The following is an 18,717-nucleotide window of genomic DNA, read 5'->3' on the forward strand; positions in this document are numbered from 1 at the left end:
ATTCGCTGTCAACCCTTAATTATGCTTTAAGAATTGGAAGTGCTTTCTTCTGCTTTCTCTTTTTCCATTACCGCAATACCGTGGGGTTGATTTCGGGGACTCCTCGGTATCGTTTCGGGTCCCGGGATCAGTTGGGGTACTTTTGGGGATCATTTCGGGTCCTGAGATCGTTTCGGGTCCTGGGATCTTTTCGGGTCCTGTACAGAACCAGTGACTTATTTCCTGATTCCACGAAATCCTCAAATGGTGCCGGTGGACAGCGGTCTCAATATTTAGTAAAATTGGTTACGGATAGGGTTATTAAGATGAAGCCAGTTAATGGCGTCTTACATGACGTACTAACCAGCAACCGAGTGAATTCGCCACCCAACCACTCGTTCGTTCATAATCTCAAATATAACGATGAAATATCAGGTGAGGCTAAGGAGTAAAATTCAGATAAACAAATTTAGCAAAAGCTAATCATTTATTTTGTCATGGTAGCATTGAATCTCTTGATTTACATTTTTTTTTAAAGTTTCCTAGTATGTACATGTTATACAGATAGCACACCCATGATGCAAATCGCGGCGCATCATGTTCATTTCAAATTTACAATCAATTAATTTGATTTCTATATAAATTGTTGATAAAATTACCTATTTGAAAATAACATATGAAAAATGTATGAAACTATATACGTTTTGTCTATACTGTAAGCCTGAACACTACACGAGTACTATGAGTGTCAATTTGTTCGTAAACATCACATAGGCACTCAACACTAGGAGAGAGTACATGACCACAATTCGACTATATCTTGTCAGACGAAGACAGATTTCTGTCTATGACATGACACGAACAATGTGCGGGACCTAAAAAAATTTGTGACCGGTTGCACTGAAATGTTATGAAATGTTGGTGCCTACAGTTTTGAATAAATACACAGGTGAAGTAACTAAAGAATAATCTTCCTATAAAAAGACTCGTCGAAAACATGGCCATTTCTCACTAGCCCACAAACTTTTAAAATTATAGGACTACATAATAACCATGGTAACGGATATATGGTTGCTATGGTATCACGTGCATTGAAACACATAGGGAGTCACACTTAACACACCAGACACACTATTGAATTCAGAAAATCCTATCCAAACGGCTTCGGTTGCACTATATTTTGACATTCCTATAAAAGATGTACAACTATTGTACACAAGAATGAAACAAGTTGTCCTTGTGATCGGTCATAATAAAGTATGAAATCTACGCTAAAAAACATTCTGGTAGACCCAGCGTACTTTGCGGTCGTTCTCACCGCAAGGCGCCCGGTTTTGCAGAATGGCCCTGAATCAATGATCATACGAATATATTAAGGCAAGTTTCTCTGATTCGGCTAATCTATTCTGATTCAAAACGTGTAAATGAATCATGGAAACTTAAAAACTCTTTATACCTAGAACTCTATATCTTTTGTAAGACCTAATTTACAATGACAGCAGCTATGAATGCGTTACGCGCGCTACCGTGGCCACTAAAGTATCAAAGTTTTGAAAGAACTACACAAATTCAGAACTACGAAGCTTCTGTCATGTTTAGGTTCGCATTGAGGTCTTTCTAAAAAGCCGATTTGCTGGTGGAAATCATTTCAATCAGAATGTACGTTTTTCACTTAAAAAAAAATATTAAGATGGCCACGGTAGCGCGCGTCGCACAGTAACACAATAACACACATGATCCTTAGACGCAAATACGTATAAAGTAAAGGTAGTAGTCGTGGAAGCTGCCGTCGCTTGTCTTGGTAAAACAGTCAGCTTCTTGCTGAACGGACGGCTGTGATGTATTGGACGATGGCAGGATAATCCTGAAATGATACGAGCTCCAGAAATAGTACGCACTAGACAGTTGCCATCTGTGACTAGTGGACCAGATGTCCTATAGAACGAGAAAAACAGGGTTAGTATGCAATCAACTGTGTGTCTTGTGTCTTATCACACAAGAATTATGGCATCGCAACTAAGGACTGATGTCAATCCGCCTCAAAAAGGGGGTCGCTGTGTTGTGCCTTCCGCATGCCTGGTGGGAGTTAAAACAAGTTACCTGTGCAATAGCTGTGCTTTGGGTTGGCTGCGCGCTAGGCTCGGGACATCCCTCTGATGTCGATGTTGAACACAGTAACATCTTAGTGCTAAACGTTGAACTAAACAAGAAAAAGAAACGACGTCTAATAAAGATCACGAACAAGTACAAACTAACACTTTAATAATGATGTTACTTACTTAAGCTCTATTGTGATTGGCTGGAACGGGATTGCTGCGCTATATGGTACATAGAAAGACGAGTTTCTCGAGCTGTCAACGAATCCAACGAAAAAACGTTACCGTAATGGAACAAGAGCATTGTAAAGAGTAAACATATTTCAAAGAGCAAACTTACCAACAATCGTCGCAACTAAGATCAAAGTCTTTGTCTATTATCCTGAAATCGAACTCTGGCGTCGAAGACTTTGTCCCTATAAGTAGAGACAAAAAGCACGACGCTTACAAGTACGCAGTTGGGCGGATTGATAGACGAACAAAAAGAGTAGGTACGAAGACACAGCAAACAAGGATACTGACAGACAGACAAACAAAACGTTTGGTGGGCAGACAGACCTGACAGACGGACGGACAGACAGACAGACAGACAGACAGACAGACAGACAGGCAGGCAGACAGACAGACAGACAGACAGACAGACAGACAAAACGTTTGGCGGACAGACAGACGGACGGACAGACAGACCTGACAGACGGATAGACAGACAGAGTTGTGGACCGACCTTGCGGCTGGGGAATGTTATTCATGTCATAATAAATGGCTTTCCCCGTCAACACATTGCTAGGGACGTCGCCGCATTTCTCCTTGTGTCCGCAGCACTTGCATCTGTTTATCGAGGAAGTTGGAGTTTTGCTAAGGTACGGATCGCTTCCAAGTGGTGCGGAAGTCTGAGAACCGGTACCCATCGGTGTCCCGGGACGGACATAAGGACCCTCAGTCAGGGCATCCCCTCCTTCTGAAAGAGACAACAGCCATAGTAGAATAAATTCGCTGTTCAATGCAAGAGGGAACTACTACTAGAATCAACCACATGCCACCTATGTTTTTCCATGGAGCGCATTTTTGAATTTTTAATGTGAATTTAAAAAATCTTAAAAAGAGGAAAAAAGGAACTAAGACAGCTTAGTTGTGGTATAATGTCTTTGTAGAGGGAACCGCTAATTCTACATCCTGCTAACTCACATCTCATGTAGACTTTCAGGGGGACTATATAGAGGCATATTTTCGATATATATTTTCGATAACTGGCATTACTCAATTGCCTAGGAACTAGGTTTTAGAGTATTCAATTCCTGGTCATTCGAATTCCCCAGCTCACCGGAAGGACGTTTCCGCGTAGCACTTGTAGGGCTTTTCGGAAATGAATCTGTGGGCGTGCTCGCTTCTGGGGGCACAGTCGAGAGTCTTGGTCTTCCTGTGGTAGTATTAGTGGGGGATAGTGGTAAGGTTGGCAAAGGTTTTTCATACTCGGCGAAAGAGTTCCTTGGAGAGCTGTCACGGTCTTTGTCCTGCATGGCGTAAAGCGTTGCCATGGCAGCCACACTAAGACACATGACAAGCACGAGGATGACGATAAGGAATTGCATGAAGCGTGGTGAGCACCAGGTCTGCTCGTCCGCTCCCGCAACAGGAATCCTGACGTCTTGAGGTTGTTTCTGGCCAGCGAAAAAGAGAAAAAGAAATGCCGTTTAGATAATCAAAAAAAGTAATGTCCAACCGCGATTAGATTGTGTTTCGCGGCTCAAGGTCAACAGGATCTAGGATCACAATCAATTGCGCCGCACTTTTTCAACACTAAAAAAAGTAATTCAGCCCCTTTGACACATTTTGTTTAACAAAAAAAGCTTGTTCTTTCTGATGACATCTGACGAACAAGCATATCATGTAATCACCTGTTGGTGGCAGTTATGGGTGTGGTGCTTGTGTTGGCAGTGGTGACGGGGGGTGTGTGGCGGCCTTCGCTCTCCATCCGTAGAGATATTTGATGTGCTTTTCTTACTGCAAATCGACGAGGTTCGACTGGAAGATAAACAAACCCTTTTTGAAAATCTACCATCGCGAATAGAACATCCCACTATCACAGACATTAACCCCCCTCCTACTAAATTTTAAGGGGACGCAATCCAACACGGCGTCGAACGATGCTATTGTTTAGAATCTAACTAACGAATATGTTTCGGATATTCCAAAATCCACCATTTTCTAGCTTTCATTCAGTATCACACCAACTTGTTCACGACGCCATGTTGAATGGCGTCCCTTAAAATCGTCCCAGCATGCTGTTCGCTTATCAACTCGACCCCCATTGCAACGTAAGAAGGGCAAATAGATATGATCATTCCCTTATCCATCGAGTACCTGAGTGAGCTGACGGTGTAGCAACTTGAAGTAGTATCAGCGCGCCGCCGTGTCTGTAGTTTTTTACTGACAAGCTCCAACTCGTCTATGCGTGTCTCGAGATTATCTGTCAGCTTACAAAGCTCTTTGACAGCTCCGACATTCTCCATGAAAATTCGCTCCTACCGATAGATAACACAATTAGTGCCATTTATGATGCTTTCTCATTCAATTTTTCTGTGGCCACTACCCAGCAGTTTTAGGTTAATCTTGGTCAATTTGACCTGTAGACGACTAAGGTTCTTGATGGTTTTGCTCACGTACCTTGTTGACGACTAATAGCTTTTCGATGGTTTTGCCATCAGCAAGCACGAGATCCTCCTAAGGACATGTAAAAGAAATAAAAATTACCGCACACACAACCATAAAATGGCAGAATCTCTTTACACTGGAGCTCATTTCCACTGACGAGTATCTGTGGAGTGATTCGAGCTGCGGGGTAACTCCAGTAAACGGGTAGTAACAGGTGACAAGTCATTCTGACGAGCAGCCAGCTGAAGTTGACGAGTAACTCCAGCAGACGGGCAACATAAGATGACGGGTATTTCCAGCAACCGGGTAATTTTATCAACATTAGTAACTTAAGCCAGCGGGTAATTCGCACTCACCTTCTAACGTACTAAAACTAGCTATTAATGACGCATTAAGGTACCATTACAGCCCGGTAATTCCCCGCTTATTTTAGAAATTTCCCCGTGAACAGAAGTCATTGTTTGAAGAGGAGCTCCCCATAGGAATGTTTGAAAAAAGTCTCACATCTTAAACAAACTAAGGATCTGCCACTAACCGATTCCCGGACAGCGTCCGGAAGGACTTCCTTGACCTCTTGGGCTAGCACGCCGGTGTCCGGATCGGTGTTGAGTCCGGCCACCTCGAGGTAGTCTTGGCTGTAACTGTACCGATAGAGCTTCATCCGGGACACGTTACGTAGCTGCTCTCTAGTGTCAATCTGAAAATCACGTGAAATGACGTGATGGTGAATAGGAAAAATTATGTGATACGCTAAATCTGAAAAATCACGTGATATGGTGAATGTGGAAAATCACGTGATATGGTAAATCTGAAGAATCACGTGATATGGTGAATGTGAAAAATCACGTGATATGGTGAATCTAAGAAAAATCACGTGGAATGGTGAATCTGAAAAATCACGTGATATGGTTATTCTGAAAAAAATCACGTGATATGGTGAATGTGAAAAATCACGTGATATGGTAAATCTGAAAAAATCACATGACATGGTAAATTTAAAATATAACGTAAATGGTCTAAAATTTCAATGTTAATTTCAGTGTCAATCTCCATATTATGTGATGATATCAATAATGCGTCAAAGAAAACATTACACTGCATCATTGTGTCGTTTTTAACATAACGTCGAATATAACATTTGAACATGCTCGACAAACCCCTACCTCTATGATGTTCTCTTTGACCCGGATGTCGGACGGGTGCACCATGTGTCCGGTCAGCTTCATATTTCCATGTACGGACAACGATTCGTCCGGACGGTCCGTGTTAATCCCGACACGTCCCTGAAGAAAAACAAGTAGAGTGATGATAAGTAGAGACATGTTCGTGTAAAACCCGGAAAGTGGCGATGTGAATATGTAAAGACCACTTGAAAACACCGTGAAAACATAGCCGTATATTTTACCATCCAGAGAATGGTAATGAGTCCGTGTAAACACCATGCAAAGTTCGTTGAAACATAGCACTAAAACTTACCATGCGGAAAACGGAATCGGCTGTAAAACCACGAGACCAAACAACTTCTACGTCATTTTCAAACTGGCCCGGGTTTGATGCCTAAAATTAGAAAATCAGTATTTTTTGCCAAAGAACAGGTACAAATGACATATAAGCAAAAGCTTAGATCCACCCCTTTTCTACAAGGGTCGTGAAGGGGCCCTAGATCATCGGAATCGAACGTACAGGGTGTCCCAAAAGTTCGTTCCTCTACTTTATATGCTTATATCTTATGAACGAAGCCTTATTTCTAATCAAAATTTACACAAAGTGATTTGTTTTTCAACTAAGAACACGCCTGCCAAAGCTTAATAACCTGAGTGCCCCCCCCCCCCCCCACACACACACACACACACTCACACGTAGATCATCTGCTAATATATAGCTAAGGAAACGCCGGAATCACTCGTATATCATCGTAAACATGTAGATATTCTATTAGTAGGTAGCAACTATGACATATCTATCTAATGTCTTACCCGCACAATGATTCTTTCTGAGGCACTTCCGCAAATCAGGAAGCTTTCGTGTTTAACATACGCGTAGATCGCCACCACCAGGTTGAAGTATCTACGCGGCAGACAACATGCGTAAATAGTTACGTTATGTGAAACCATACCCATGCTTAGTTTATTCAGCGCTATTTCTAGAGTAATCATGCTTTCCTTTTGATTTGCTTTACCGAATATAGATGTATTATTATTAATGATGTTTTATGCAAGTAAAATTTCCGAAAAAAATTAAAGGTAAAATAGGAGACCGAACTTTACCTCTGATCAGGGTTGGGTTTGCCCTTCTTTCTCATGTTATTGGATGTGGTTTCGCTGTGTGATTAAAAAATAATGTCATTAGTGAGATCGTCCGCTTAAGGGTGTATGTAAAGAGATTACGTGGGCAACGGTTTATTCAACAATCCACCATTAGAGGAAAAATCGAAGGTTATAAATTAAAGGGGTGGTGTCATGAGTTTTCCGTGGGCCACGGATTACACAATAATCCAGCATTACAGACAGGGCATCTGGTAAAGTGTGGCCGTGCGATTCCGCACTATTGACCAAAAAACGCACTTTTCCGCATTTTCACACTTTTTCTCGAAAAAAATTCTCTCTCGAAAAATAATAATGTGTGAAAAACTTGCTAAAAATATGGCCAATTTGAAGGTCAGCGTGTAAATACCTGGTTCAAACCGTTGAATCTCAAACAATTAACGTCAAAACACCGTAAATTGCAAGCGAATTGAAGCCTATCGTACGTAGATTGCATAATCAAAAAACAAATACCAGGCGTTCCTCGCAGATGAAGCAGGCCTGAGAACCAGCAGCTACAGAAGAACAAGGCTTGTGATTGAATATAATTTGTCCAATAGCTGATCTTGTAAGAACATGTTTGGCGGGCTTTCAAAAAAAAAATCGGTTTCCATTTTATTTTTTTGCTATTCCGTCTTTGCTCTGTACTTATTATATTTCAATGCAATAATGGATAAATTCTTGATTCAGGAAAACGATTTTTCAGTCTTCTCCGCAAGTATCATTTACTTTTTCAGCTTTTCTATTGTTGCAGGGGTAGTGATTCAGAGAGTATGGTTGTGTTTGGAAAACTAAAAGAAAAAACGAGAAAACTTGCGTTCATTCATTGTTCAATGGAATAAAGTGGCTTTCATTTTAAAGGGTCTCTCCTCCTAATTTAAAGAAACGAAAGCATATTTCGCCCCAAAAAGCTAAACTCACGGAAAATGTTGTTTTTACTTACCGCACTATCGCTAATTTTACCGCACTATTCTAAAAAAAATGCCGCACTATTTTCCGATTTTGAAAAGAAGGGAGCTATAAATTAAAGGGGTAGTGTCTTGAGTTTTCCGTGGGCCACGGATTACTCAATAATCCAGCATAAGAGAAGGGAGCTATCAATTAAAGGGGTGGTGTCATGATTGCCATACCTAAAGTGCAGTCTTCCCACGGTCAGTTTGGTCTCGTCTTTTGAGGTGAGAGGCAAACTGGTGATGAAATGAGAACCACGTTATAAAAAACAATGCCCATATAAGATAAATCTCAAACGTTGTTTTTCTCTGTAAGGCCGTTACGGAACTTACTATGGAACTATAGAACTTACACGGGAGGGTCGTAGGGCCGTTTGCTTCGGTCCGCTTGAGACTGCTCGATCTTGATGGAAGACCCTTGCGACTCCATCTAAAACACAATGACGCACCTTCTCAATATATGAGAACCTACGCGAAGGTCTCCTAGAGGTCTTGTGACTCTTTATTAGCATAAAGGTAAGGCGGTACCCATGACTCGTAGCGCGAAGGGGGAGGGCGAGGTGTGGTGGACAGCGCAGGCATCTCTAGTCACGTGCATCTCTAGTCACGTGCATCTCTAGTCACGTGCATCGTTAGGAGACACACATTGATCTCACCTTGATCCCAAATAAGTGTAACTTGAATCTATCGACGCTTTTACAGACATCCTGAAAAAAAAAAACAGCATTTGCTATTATACCCATTACTGTAACTGCACTAGTCAAGATGAGGGAGATGCGCAGGGCCCTTTGCGGCCAAAATGTGGGTCACTTCTTATTGAAGCATCGTCAAGTACTATCCTTTTTCGATATGATGCCTATGACTGCGCATCCCCATCCCCCAATTCCTTGGTACGCGCATGTTTTTTTGGCTAGTAGACCTAAATAAACCCTTGCGTTTACTAGCTAGCTAACTAAGCTAACTAACTAGGGGCCATGCTCTGCGCTAGGCGGCTCAATAAACGCTTTTCACCATTCCTTCTTTATCAGAACCATCCCAAAGTGGAATTCCCTCCCAGCATGAGCCGTTGAGGCTGACTCTGTAGTTGTTTTTAAGGCTAGGCTCAAAGCATGTAAATAAGCCCGTGACACCGCTCCCCCATCCATTGAGCTATTAGTACCCATTACTATATGAGCAATTATCACAATTAAAGATTAAAGTAATAGATAACAAAGGAATAGCTGATAGACATACGTAAACGCAATTGCTGACAAAAAACTACAGACGGATAATCGACACAAACCTTGACTTTTATAAACGCGGGAGTCGTGGCAGTCTTGAGACTCACTGTGATCTGCGGGAAATGTTGACAAGAGTTCATTAGCATAGCAAGGGAGGGCAAGGTGCGTCAAGTATACAAAGTCCGTCATAGAATGCACAGTGCGTCATAGAATGCACAGTGCGTCAATGAATGCAAAGTCCGTCAATGAATGCAAAGTGCGTCAATGAATGCAAAGTGCGTCAATTAATACAAAGTGCGTCAATGAATGCAAAACGCGTCAATGAATGCAAAGTGCGTCAATGAATGCAAAGTGCGTCAATGAATGCAAAGTACGTCAATGAATGCAAAGTGCGTCAATAAATGCAAAGTGCGTCAATGAATGCAAAGTGCGTCAATGAATGCAAAGTGCGTCAATGAATGCAAGTGCGTCAATGAATGCAAAGTGCGTCAATAAATGCAAAGTGCGTCAATAAATGCACAGTGCGTCAATAAATGCAAAGTGCGTCAATGAATGCAAAGTGCGACAATGAATGCAAAGTGCTTCAACGAATGCAAAGTGCGTCAATAAATGCAAAGTGTGCCAATAAATGCAAAGTGCGTCATTGAATGCAAAATGCGTCAATAAATGCACAGTGCGTCAATGAATGCAAAGTGCGTCAACGAATGCAAAGTGCGTCAACGAATGCAAAGTGCGTCAATAAATGCAAAGTGCGTCAATAAATGCAAAGTGCGTCAATTAATGCAAAGTGCGTCAATAAATGCAAAGTGCGTCAATAAATGCACAGTTCGTCAATGAATACAAAGTGCGTCAATTAATGCAAAGTGCGTCAATAAATGCAAAGTGTGTCAATGAATGCAAAGTGTGCCAATAAATGCACAATGGGTCAATAAATGCAAAGTGCGTCAATGAATTCACCGTGCGTCAAAAATGTTTAAAAGGAATCTACCTGGAAATGGTTCTTCTTTTGACAAACGAAAGCATCGTCGGCGAATGAGAAGTTGAACCCTTTGTCTGCATCCACACGGAAATCAGGCGGCGGTCTGAAACACGTAGAGAGAGAGAGAGAGAGAGAGAGAGAGAGAGAGAGAGAGAGAGAGAGAGAGAGAGAGAGAGAGAGAGAGAGAGAGAGAGAGAGAGAGAGAGAGAGAGAGAGAGAGAGGGTGGCATTTAATGTGTTATTGAATGTGTATGTGTGTGTGTGTGTGGGGGGGGGGGCTCTAAATATGATCTTGCCTTCATCAGAGGTATAAATCTCTGTTGAATTTAAACGACATATCCTCGGGGACGAGAAAGTTTTTCAGCCACACTTTTTGTACGTAATTGGGGGAGGAGGATGGGGGGAGGGGGGTGGACGTTAAAAGCCCCGTTCAACGCTTGTCAGAAACTCACAGTAGGCTGTTGTTCTCGTCGTACAAGTCGGACCACTGGCCTTGTTTGAAGGGCTTCCACTTGAGACACTGGTAGGACGTGTCCATGTCAGCGGATGCCAGGGTCTCGCTACTGTCCATGCTGTCTGAGTCTTCACATAAATCATCGAGACCTTTAGAGAAGGCGGTTTGCAGTAAGTCTCGAAAAGTCCCGAGTAGTACCGAGTAATTCACGAATAAAACCGGTAAGACCTTTTAAGGTCTATTAAAATAGTCCCTAGTTCGTCCTGAATAGTACCGAGTAATTCACGAACACTATACCGAGTACCTCACGAACAGTACCGAGTAACTCACGAACAGTACCAAGTAACTCACGAAGAGAACCCTTAAGGCTGAATAGTCCCCAGTTCGTCCTGAATAGTACCGAGTAATTCACGAACAGTACCGAGTAACTCACGAACAGTACCGAGTAACTCACGAACAGAACCCTTTAGGCTGGATAGTCCCCAGTTCGTCCTGAATAGTACCGAGTAATTCACGAACAGTACCGAGTAACCCACGAACAGTACCGAGTAACTCACGAACAGTAACGAGTAACTCACGAACAGAACCCTTAAGGCTGAATAGTCCCCAGTTCGTCCTGAATAGTACCGAGTAATTCACGAACAGTACCGAGTAACTCACGAACAGTACCGAGTAACTCACGAACAGAACCCTTAAGGCTGAATAGTCCCAGTTCGTCCCGATTGGTACCGAGTTATTTTTGCATAGAACAGAGTAAGTCCAAATACAGTGGAACCTGGATTTTACGATATTGGATTTTACGATTACCTCGATTTTACGATGGCGTTCCTTTCTCCCGGCGGGAATACATTGAAGTGTATAAGAAATTACCTCGAGTATCAATCGCGAGAGGTACTGAGTGGCGCATAACTAGTATAACTAGCAGAAAACAGAAAAAATCGAATACCTCTCCACCCTAAAGTTAGATTCCGCGCGGATATTTTGTACCTGGTTCTGTCTTGATTGTCGCCAAGCCAAGTACTGATGGGTTTGTGATCACACTGTCAGAATCCACGGTTCGCCTCCTCTTTCGACAAGGCTCTGCTTTACTAAAAGAAGAAAACAGACATTCAGAAAGGGACTGATAGAAATGCGGTTTGAAAGGACCTTAGATGAGCTGTGCCGGGTTTCCAGAGAGCAGGTTGACGCTAACCCAGAAATGAAGCCCCTTTTTATCCATCAAATGTCAAAAAAGCCGTATTTATCCCTACAATCGGCAATTTAATGGTTGATAAAATGATTTCTGCATCAGTTATATATTCAATATGCTATTTTTTAGTGAAAACACAAAAATTCCCCCTCCCCCAATTCAGTGTTGGGGACTAAGGTCGCAGGGGGGGGGGTCCTAGGAAAGGAGAGGTGGGGTAAAAAGGCGTCATACTAAAAATATGACATGAACACATGAAAATCGTTTTCCACTGGAAAAAATATCAACATATAATTCACCGATTGTAGGTTAGCACTAACTTGCTTTCTAGTTCCTTGATATACATTAGTGGGACATGGTACAAAATGTGCTGCCGTTGTTTACATACCATGTATTAGGGAGGAAGAGCACGCTGTTGGCGGTACCATTACAAGCATACTGGCCATCTCTACCGGACAATTTGGCCAACTCTGCCTGGTCTATCGTGGCGACAGACGATGAGCTTCGACAAAGAACTGTAAAGGAAAATGGTAATCGCGTGCGTTATATTGCGCTGGAGAAAAAATTCAGAGGAGACAGGGAGAGGAGCACCAGGCAAATGACAATAATCATGATAAAACTGTTTTTCGTGGTGATGGTGATGATGATGAAAGCGATGGTGGTGACGGTTTCGATGAAGCTGAAGGTGTTGGTGGTGATCGTGATAAAGATGATGATGACGATGAAAGCGATGGTGGTGATGTTGATGATGAGTTTGATGAAGCTGAAGGTGTTGGTGGTGATGGTGATGATGACGAAAGTGAATGTTGATGGAGATGCTGATGTTGAAAATGATAATGATAATAATAACAGTAATAATCATTATAATGATGAGGATGAAGAAGAAAATATCAACGATGGATGTTACAACATCAAATAAAAATAATAAGTTGAAAGAAGGCGAAAAGGAAATGAAAAAGAAGAAAAGGTTATCAAAGGAGAAAAAGAAAAAAACAGAAAAAAAGAAGACAAAGAATAAAAATGTATAGTTTTTAACCCTTAGCAAAAGACATTCTTACTATGTTCTTCCATGGGCGAGTCTCCGCAGTCACTGTACGGCGGTGTCAAGGGCAGCGGTTGATGTTTTGAATGAAGACATCTCGGGATATCAATTGGTCTACGAAAGTCCACAATAACAAACAAATATCAAGTAAAGGAAGTTTATAAAACAATAAGATACGCAATCAGGAAACGTACGGTCTAGAACAATGTCCCAATTCATCGCTCAACAATCTTTGACCTAGAAAGGGAAAAGAAGAAAACATCAGTTTGAGTGTTTACCAAAAATAGCAAGACAAAACAAAGCTAACCAATGACCTACCAGAGCAAAACATGACCTCCGGCTGATTGACTTGAGCATGCGCGGATGAGAAGTGCTGCTGATCAGCAGCTGAGAACCCAAAATTGACGTTTCCATTTTCCTCGAGATACCTGAGAAGAAATATGTGGGGTATAAATGAGGATGCGCGTTACTTCGTGCTTACATTTTCTTTATTTATTTCTCCACATGTGGCAGTACAGGGTCACCACAACGGTGCCATTTACTCATTTAAAAAAACTGTATGATTATAATATGATGAACAGAGAATGCAAAAAGCAAAAGACTATTTTGTTACAGATTACAACAAGTTACAGGTTACAAGTTACTCAGTTTTGTACGCGGATTTTCTGTGTCGTAACAATTTAGGACGACAAAGTAACAGGCGCGTACACAGGGGGGTGCACGCATCTTCCCCCTTGGCGGCCAAAAAGTGGGTCATTTTTTATAAAGGAATCTTCAAATACTATGCTTTTTCCATATATGTATGACTGCGCACCCCCCCCCCCCCCCCCCCTGCAATCCTGGGTACGCGCCTGAGTAATATTCCAGTATGGCAGATTTTAAAGAGTTTATAGCGGTAAGTGGTGAGAGGATCATTTGATCATCGACATTAGCATGCTCTTAGAATTTGGCGAAATCTCACGCTAGACGTTCTTATAAAAAGGATTCTTATAAAAACAGAGGAATTTATACAAAACGAGATGTCCATGTTTGTTTGGTTAGAAATCAGTTTCACTGGAGGTCACACAATTCAAAAATATAGCGACTGTGCTACTTGATCTGGGGCACAAGACACAAGATAAGGACTTTACATGCATTGTCGTCTGTTGTGTCAAACACGTGTCAAGGTTAGCGTGCGTAACTGCACGCGAGGCCAAAACGCCTACTATTAAATATAGTCTTCAATCGGACTAAAAATCTCCCAAAATTGTTACAAATGCTGTTACTCGAGCTAACCTATGACATCAACGCCTGCTTTTCACGTAGTAATAGTGGACACTACAGTGCTTATCCTCTAAATTATTGTTACAGTGCAGGATGCAGCTATGGTTTGTTTGGGTTAATAAAACATAATATGGCGTAATGGTTTGCATTTAGAAGACTGAAAAAACAACCACAAACTGCGGGGGGGGGGGGGGGGGTTTCTTTCCGTAAAAAAAGCCACATATGCTCATCGGCTCACTGCTATTTCTAACGGTCATTTCGGCTTGTTTCCTGCTATCTTGGGTGTTGTTTGTGGAGAAGAAATAATTGCGATTAGCTAACCGAATATTATTTGTGCATAATGTGAATATAATTAAACAAAGTAAAACTGAGTGTAGAAACCAAAATAATTTCCTGTTTAGGGGTTTAAATTTCTGTTGAACACACCATTTTGCTATCCCGTAGGGTGAAAACAAACTAGAAAGCCTTGATGTAGGCAATAGGAGCATGGCGAAGAAAAAGAACCACGGAAACGAGACGCCAAAGGCGAGAAATGACCCTACTCTAGTTATGTCATGAGCGTGTATGTATAGACCGGAATTACCAAGACTTTCACTATTACACTCTTTTTTTTTTATAAGAACGTCTGCATTTTAGAACGCATCAGGATTAAAATAGCAACATTTCTCTGATATCTGAGCCTCGGCATTTTCTTAGCATGTTTAGCATGAGTTTATTCATCAAAGCGGAAAGAAAAAAGCAACGTGAGCTTCAAGCTCTCGTTATGCAATATATACACGGTACGAGCTATCAAGGGTTGATGTAGACTCCCTGGCTAAGATTCTGGACTCGTCACGCTAGGCGGCGCTAGAGCTCCAGCATGACGAGTCCACGGCTGCGAGGGAGACGTTAGGGTTAAAGTTACTGGGTGCAAAGATAAAAAAGTAGGAAGAAACCTCAAGGGGACCATAAGGATATGAATTGGATAAAAAAACGTTCATGCTACCGAGTTTACGGGTGTAGATTTTAGAATACCTGGATTCGTGTTGACAGTTATAATCATTTCGAGGGGGTGCGAAAACCGCAAAAACGCACATAAACCGCACAGAAAAACGCTTAAAACCACAAAACCGTCAAAATAAGCCAATAACCGTAAACCGCGCATTCTAGAGAAACCACAATACTGCTGAATAAAAAAAGAAAAGCAGCGCCAGATTTTAGGCCAAACCACATCACCGCAAACCCTTACATCCCCCTCCATTTCGTGTCACCGTTTTCGTGTCTTGATTAAAAAAAACTCTTGAATAAATATCTGTAGAATATCGAGAACGTGAGAAAAAGGCGATTAATAAAACAAAGACAACGAATAGTCGAATCATAGAACGGAGAAAAAATATAACACAACCGTGATATAGCAGAAACCTCATTCGATACATTTCAAAAGTTAACACCATCTCCTGTGAACCTCCCAGAAGCAAAGAGGACTCTTTTAAAGACTTTTTTTTTCTGAAAACATTCGGCCTAGATTTTCTTTTTTTCCCCAGTATCCTAGGGTAGGGCTATATTCCGCGCCCGCCACTCAAGTTATGCGAATATGTGGTTAATCAGTTGTATCTCAGCACATTTTACTTGCCTTCAAAAGAGATTACGCAAAATTCCGGACCGATAAATTGGCTATTTAGTCAGCGGATATAATTCCAGCCTCGGTCAAAAATCAATATATGTTATTTATGGTAGTCGAAAAGCTCATCACAAAAAGAAAGTTCACGTGTTTTCTTCCTCTTTTGAAGTTGTATGCTTCACAACGTTACGATAGCAATATAACTTTTATTTTTTTTACTGGCTTCCAAGTTTCATAAAGGGTTACTTTATTTATTGACATAATAAAATCAGACATAATAATGTCTGTTTCCGATTGAAATGGAAAGGGTTTCCAGAAGACTACCAGTTAATCCACATCTAGACATTAGATGAATTTGAAATGAGAAACTATCACTTATACGGCTGTCAGTTTCTCTTTGAAAATACAAAAAAGTAAAATATATTAGTAAAGAATCGCGCAAAACATAAAACGAAAGACGTCTTTCATTTTTTGTCGCAATAACACCCGCGCATAATACCAAGAAACCTCCCTAAGACGCGATAACCGTCACAAACAACCTGTCGATTATATCATTAGGGGATTTCGAAGGAATTCACATTTCCATGAGAAGATTACTTTAAAAAACATAAAATAAACAATATATATTTTTTTTCATTATTAGGGAGAATAATTTGTAGTAGTGGCTCATTTTTAACAAGTAACAAGCTTTAAGTAGTAACAAGCTTTAACAAGTAACAAGTTTGAGAATTTGGAAAGTGTTTTTGTTGTCTTTAAAAAAATGTGGAGTCATTCAGGTCTTAATGCTATCGTGACCTAAAACCCAAAAGATTGACAAAACAATCCAGATCTTAGGGAGTTAGTGTATCGATATCGTATGCAACCTGTCAAATACAACTTCTAATGTCAGCCTAGTTTAATGAAAAAGTTAATTTCACAGGACATTGAAGTAGCGAAGACCCGTATATCGTAAAAACGTGCGAACGAAAACTACGAATATTCAATGAGCTTGATATGCAAACATTACTTATCCTCAACTTAACATCTTAAGCTGTTTTGAATTTTAAAGATGTCCAATTTACTAAATGTGGCTTGCGTGTCTCCTTTTTAAAAGTTTCTTTAACCTTTTCAACTTCTGGTTTAGACAATGTTACTTGATGGCGAGAGGCGTAAAGCGCCTCCCAAATGACACTAGGGCGTCAAATCAATACTGCAAAAATAGTCACATCTTATCGCGTTATTACCTTTTGAAAGGCTTTAAAACTAGTGATTGTTTCGCTGCAAATAGAAACCTACTTAGCAATCGTAAAGTATTTTAGCATCCGTTTATTGTAGGCTCAAATGCCTCGCAGCTGCGTAGAGTCGCAAGGTTACAAACCTCCGTGTGTAACACGTATTTTATCGCTTGGTGAAAATCAATTAAAGAAAGCTTTAATATTAAAGCGGCAACCTGCACAAAATACAACCGGACCTCTGATAGAGACGCTAGCCTGGGTTGTCTAGGAAAGAATTTACTATTGTTTACTTAAGGATTTCATTCAAAATACTCTTGTATAGAGTGCGCATTTATGTCGACCCAAAGTCGGATCAACGCCGGTGAGCCTAGCCCTGGGGATATATGCCTGCAAAAGATCAAACTTGCACGTTTGATTTGCAAGACTCTAAACTACCAGACTACTCACCCATTATCGATTTGGTTGTCGTTGAAAAATATCTCATCCAAACTAAACTCCGTCAAGTTGTCATTCTCAAGACCCCCTAAACAGGAAAATCAAGAATGTTAGTTTAAAAATTGAGATCGTGAGGTTGCAAAACAGTGTGTTTCTTGAGTTCTGTAATTCTAGAGTCCACAAGAGACACTCAAACTCACCCGAGCCGCTGTTACGCTGAAAGCCTAACTGTTCGTCTGTGATATCCATCGCGAAAGCCCGATTTTTGGTGATTACGCTCAACTCGGCCACGCAGATTCCATCAAACAACTCGCTTCTCACCGTCGGTGCATTTTCGCAGGCCTAGAAGCACAGGAAATGGAAAAATGTTGCGTTGAACTCAGGCCGAGTTGTTTCGTAATTTTGAACGAACTGCGACTAAACTGCAGTATCGTTTGACCGTGTTTTGATTGACGGAAGTTGCTATTTGTGTTACACACGTGACACGAAAATTTGTCACCGGATCCACAAGCGAGTACCAGAGCGAGAGACCTTGAGTGAGATTTGCCTGTTGATTGTGAGGAGATCGGGTCAAAACACTTGTTGCTTTACGCTTTCACGTCCTCACTACACATCACATTGTCAAATCTTTTGAAACGAGAAAAAGGGACCCGCTTTTGATAGAATGATCTGATCTAGTAACTCGCTGCGGGCGGTTAGGCGACAAGTCCGCTTCACAGTATCAGATAACACACTGCTACGGCGCCATGAACTCTCCCTGAGCGAATAATGAGCAAATCAGAGAGCGCGGGAAACATGATCTTGTGTTACACGAATGTTTGCTTTTGGAAACCCAAATCCCCTCCCTAAATGTATTTTTGTTCGATAAGAAATTTGACCCTGTTTTGACCCGCGTTTTGATTATGCAAATGCTCAACACTTCACATCATCTTGATATAGAATGGTTTATTATTTCATGTAGTTATCAAATGGCTATCATACATATCGATATTGTAGCCGCTCAATGTTCGAGGTTCCACGTTCAAAACTTTGTTGCTATTCTTATAGACTCTGTAGACTCCTGAAACCACAGAGGTCTAAGAATCGCTCAGCGGGTGATGGTTATCAGCCGACGAAAGGCGGGGTACTACAGAAAGGGTCCCATGCTCCGGCCGGAGGAAGCCAGGGCGCAGCATGATCCTAAAGGACGGGTGCTCAAACGAACATTTCCATGAGCGCCTGATGAATCAGAATAGTAATAAAAATGCCCGGGTTACTCAAGTGTAGTGTTAGTGGGTTGTTGGAGGGATTTTAACACCTCAAAATTGTTAAGAAATTCTCAATACAGTAGACAAATCCTTACAG

At 41.3% G+C, this 18,717-nt stretch overlaps 1 protein-coding gene across 1 annotated transcript; it reads right to left on the minus strand.

Moving 5' to 3' along the window:
* Positions 1-447: 447 nt before the first annotated feature.
* On the minus strand, positions 448-18,121 carry LOC5515141 (myelin regulatory factor). Its single transcript, XM_032384789.2, has 27 exons — positions 17,574-18,121; positions 17,386-17,461; positions 13,180-13,289; positions 13,056-13,098; positions 12,878-12,975; positions 12,208-12,334; positions 11,621-11,721; positions 10,632-10,782; positions 10,189-10,282; positions 9,263-9,313; positions 8,637-8,687; positions 8,334-8,410; positions 8,161-8,217; positions 6,995-7,048; positions 6,704-6,794; positions 6,204-6,284; positions 5,891-6,010; positions 5,263-5,424; positions 4,740-4,796; positions 4,437-4,597; positions 3,971-4,097; positions 3,397-3,733; positions 2,800-3,033; positions 2,416-2,491; positions 2,259-2,330; positions 2,080-2,179; positions 448-1,914 (listed from the first exon to the last, which is right to left on the minus strand). The coding sequence occupies exons 1-27, from the start codon at positions 17,620-17,622 to the stop codon at positions 1,720-1,722; spliced, it is 2,952 nt and encodes a 983-aa protein (XP_032240680.2). The 5' UTR covers positions 17,623-18,121; the 3' UTR covers positions 448-1,719.
* Between the last annotated feature and the right edge of the window lie 596 nt (positions 18,122-18,717).

This window comes from Nematostella vectensis, chromosome 6 (genome assembly GCF_932526225.1).
Source record: "Nematostella vectensis chromosome 6, jaNemVect1.1, whole genome shotgun sequence".
NCBI lineage: Eukaryota > Metazoa > Cnidaria > Anthozoa > Actiniaria > Edwardsiidae > Nematostella > Nematostella vectensis.

Bases quoted from the DNA above. Each gene is read 5' to 3' on its own strand.
- LOC5515141 (XM_032384789.2), bottom strand. From the start codon at position 17,622: ATGGATATCACAGACGAACAGTTAGGCTTTCAGCGTAACAGCGGCTCG. The intron at 9,314-10,188 runs GTAGATTCCTTT...CATTTCCCGCAG, and splicing joins AAAAGAAGAACCATTTCCAG to ATCACAGTGAGTCTCAAGAC. The intron at 8,411-8,636 runs GTGAGATCAATG...ATTGTGTTTTAG, and splicing joins TACACTTATTTGGGATCAAG to ATGGAGTCGCAAGGGTCTTC.